This window comes from Chiloscyllium plagiosum, chromosome 26 (assembly GCF_004010195.1).
Source record: "Chiloscyllium plagiosum isolate BGI_BamShark_2017 chromosome 26, ASM401019v2, whole genome shotgun sequence".
NCBI lineage: Eukaryota > Metazoa > Chordata > Chondrichthyes > Orectolobiformes > Hemiscylliidae > Chiloscyllium > Chiloscyllium plagiosum.
The window spans coordinates 37,124,651-37,127,317 of NC_057735.1; the positions used below are offsets into that span (position 1 = coordinate 37,124,651).

General features: G+C 39.9%; 1 protein-coding gene across 8 annotated transcripts in view; it reads left to right on the top strand.

Annotated features, from left to right (window-relative positions):
• The window catches only part of LOC122563251 (alpha-1,3-mannosyl-glycoprotein 4-beta-N-acetylglucosaminyltransferase C-like), a 168,500-nt gene extending 166,491 nt beyond the window's left edge, over positions 1-2,009 (top strand). For all 8 annotated transcript variants that reach the window (XM_043716885.1, XM_043716882.1, XM_043716881.1 and 5 more), the window contains one exon: positions 483-2,009. In XM_043716885.1, coding sequence (XP_043572820.1) covers positions 483-1,639 — 1,157 coding nt within the window. In that variant the 3' untranslated portion in view covers positions 1,640-2,009. The remainder of the gene's footprint in view (positions 1-482) is intronic.
• Positions 2,010-2,667: the final 658 nt, after the last annotated feature.

The window sequence follows — 2,667 nt, forward strand, 5'->3', positions numbered from 1 at the left end:
GAGACTGTCCAGGTGAATTTGAGGTCGGGGTGGAAGGTGTTGGTAAAGTGGATGAACTGTTCAACCTCCTCGTGGGAGCACGAGGCAGCGCCGATACAGTCATCGATGTAGTGGAGGAAAAGGTGGTGCCAGTGTAGCTGCGGAAGATGGACTGTTCCACATATCCTACAAAGAGGCAGGCATAGCTGGGGCCCATGCGGATGCCCATGGCTACTCCTTTGATTTGGAGGAAGTGGGAAGATTGGAAAGAGAAGTTGTTCAGGGTGAGGACCAGTTCAGTCAGTCGCGTAAAGTTGACCTAATATCCCAACTGAACCATAGGCTTTGACCAGCCCTTTATTGTATGAAACCGTTTGAATGCAGCCTCCTACATTGTTAGTGAAATGGAAGTAGATTGGATTGGTTTTTGCTTTGAAATTTTTAGTGCATATCTTTAGACTTTTGACAATTGAATAAATTTATTTCTATCTGTCTACTTGCAGAATATCTTACAGTAGGACTGTCTTCAGTGAAACGAAAACGTGGGAATTATCTCTTTGAAACGTTAAAATCCATATTTGATCAGTCCACAAATGAAGAGCTCACTGAGATGGTGGTGGTCGTACACTTAGCAGACTTTGACATGGCTTGGAATGCACAAATAGTTCAACAGGTTTCCAGAAAATTTGCTCACCATATTATCTCTGGCCACTTGGTTATCATTCATGCTCCCCAAATGTACTATCCATCTCTAAAAGGTCTGAAACGAAATTATAATGACCCAGCAGATCGTGTGACTTTCAGGTCAAAACAAAATGTCGACTATGCTTTCCTGCTCAATTTCTGTGCAAACTTATCCGAATATTACCTAATGCTGGAAGACGACGTTCAATGTGCCCGTTCTTTCCTAACAGCAATCAAGAAAGTCCTTGCTTCGAAGGAGGGTTCCTATTGGGTGACATTGGAGTTTTCCAAGTTGGGTTATATCGGAAAACTTTACCATTCTACTGACCTTCCAAGATTGGCCCACTTTCTCCTGATGTTTTATCAGGAGATGCCATGTGACTGGTTACTGATTCATTTTCGAGGCCTTCTCACTCAAAAAGATGTCATCCGCTTTAAGCCTTCCCTTTTTCAGCATATTGGATATTATTCCTCTTTCAGAGGGACTGAAAATAGGTTAAAGGATGATGACTTTGAAGAGGACTTCTTTGATATTCCTGACAACCCTCCAGCGACTATCTACACAAGTCTCAAAGTATTTGAGAACTATGACCCCAGCAAAGCTTACAGTAATGGTGATGCGTACTTTTGGGGAAAATCACCCTCCACTGGAGACTACTTCAGTATTGTATTCATGAAGCCAATGAATGTTACCAGAATCCATGTTGTCACTGGTTCAGAAGATAGGCATAATGATATTCTTCATTCTGGCATCCTTGAAGTTGGAAAGAATCCAAAAATAACGCAGAAGGGTAAAGATTGCTCAGACTATGTTAAACTAAATGAGTTCCAAAAAGGACTGTTTGATAAAAAAGATATCAATACCATCATTGATTTCAGTGTAGACTGTGTGCGAATATCTATAACAAACAGTCAAAAAGACTGGCTAATTATTAGAAGCATCAGTATTTGGGTAAAGCCCAACAACCCTCTATGACGACAATATATCCCCAAGTATCATTCTCTTCCTTACTCTCCTTAGTGACTCATGCTGGGACATAGTTCTGTGAGTGTATCTTACTAAATGGTTTCTTGTTTGTGAGTGAGCTTAGACAGTAAATGATGTCAGCCTATTCATTGAAACAGTGCCACAGCTCACTCATGTCCTGGCACCTTTTAGGAGTGTGGTAAATGGTGATTGGGAACAAAGCCTTGGTTGATTTGGACCCCCTGCCCTTATCTCAGTCCAAGGATATTGAAATGCGAAGTTTGTTTTCAAAGCCAATTGAAATTATATTAGTGCGTCTCACTTACTAAGTTGAACTGAACACCTACCAATTAATTATATTTTCAGATCAATAAAAACTTTTAATATATAATGAAAATAATTCCAAAGGATCGTATGATGTTTTGATTACCAGGCTACCTGCTGCCAACTAGCATTCCATACCAAATGATTCATCCCAAATATATAGCACAAAAAATTAATTATTTCAAAAGTAGTCTTACATTCTCTAATTCTTGTGAGCCTGTTTTGTTTCCATACAATTTCAGTGTGTAAGCCACCATTGCATTATGACCCTTCTCCCTCAGAAGTAAGTGGTCTGACCAGAGATTTGAATGTAATGGCATTCAACAGAGGTCTAATATACATCCTCCATTTCTGCCCACTGATGTAATAACCTAACTGGTGCTGAAAAGAAGGAGCCAGAACAAGTTTATTATGCCAACGGCCAAGTTGTAATGGAAATTCATGAATCATCCAAATGTGCCCACAAAATATTTTATATTTGGGACATCTGTTCTACCCAACACCAGCTATTAACAAGCACAATGAGAATGCACCATTATTCTGTGTGTAAATGGTTTAAAATCAAAAGTTTAGATTGCTGAACAAAGCTATCTTGAGTTCATGATGTGGAAGTGCGGGTGTTGGACTGGGGTGGACAAAGTTAAAAGTCACACGACACCAGGTTATAGTCCAACAGGTTTATTTGAAGGTACAAGCTTTCAGAGCATTGCTCC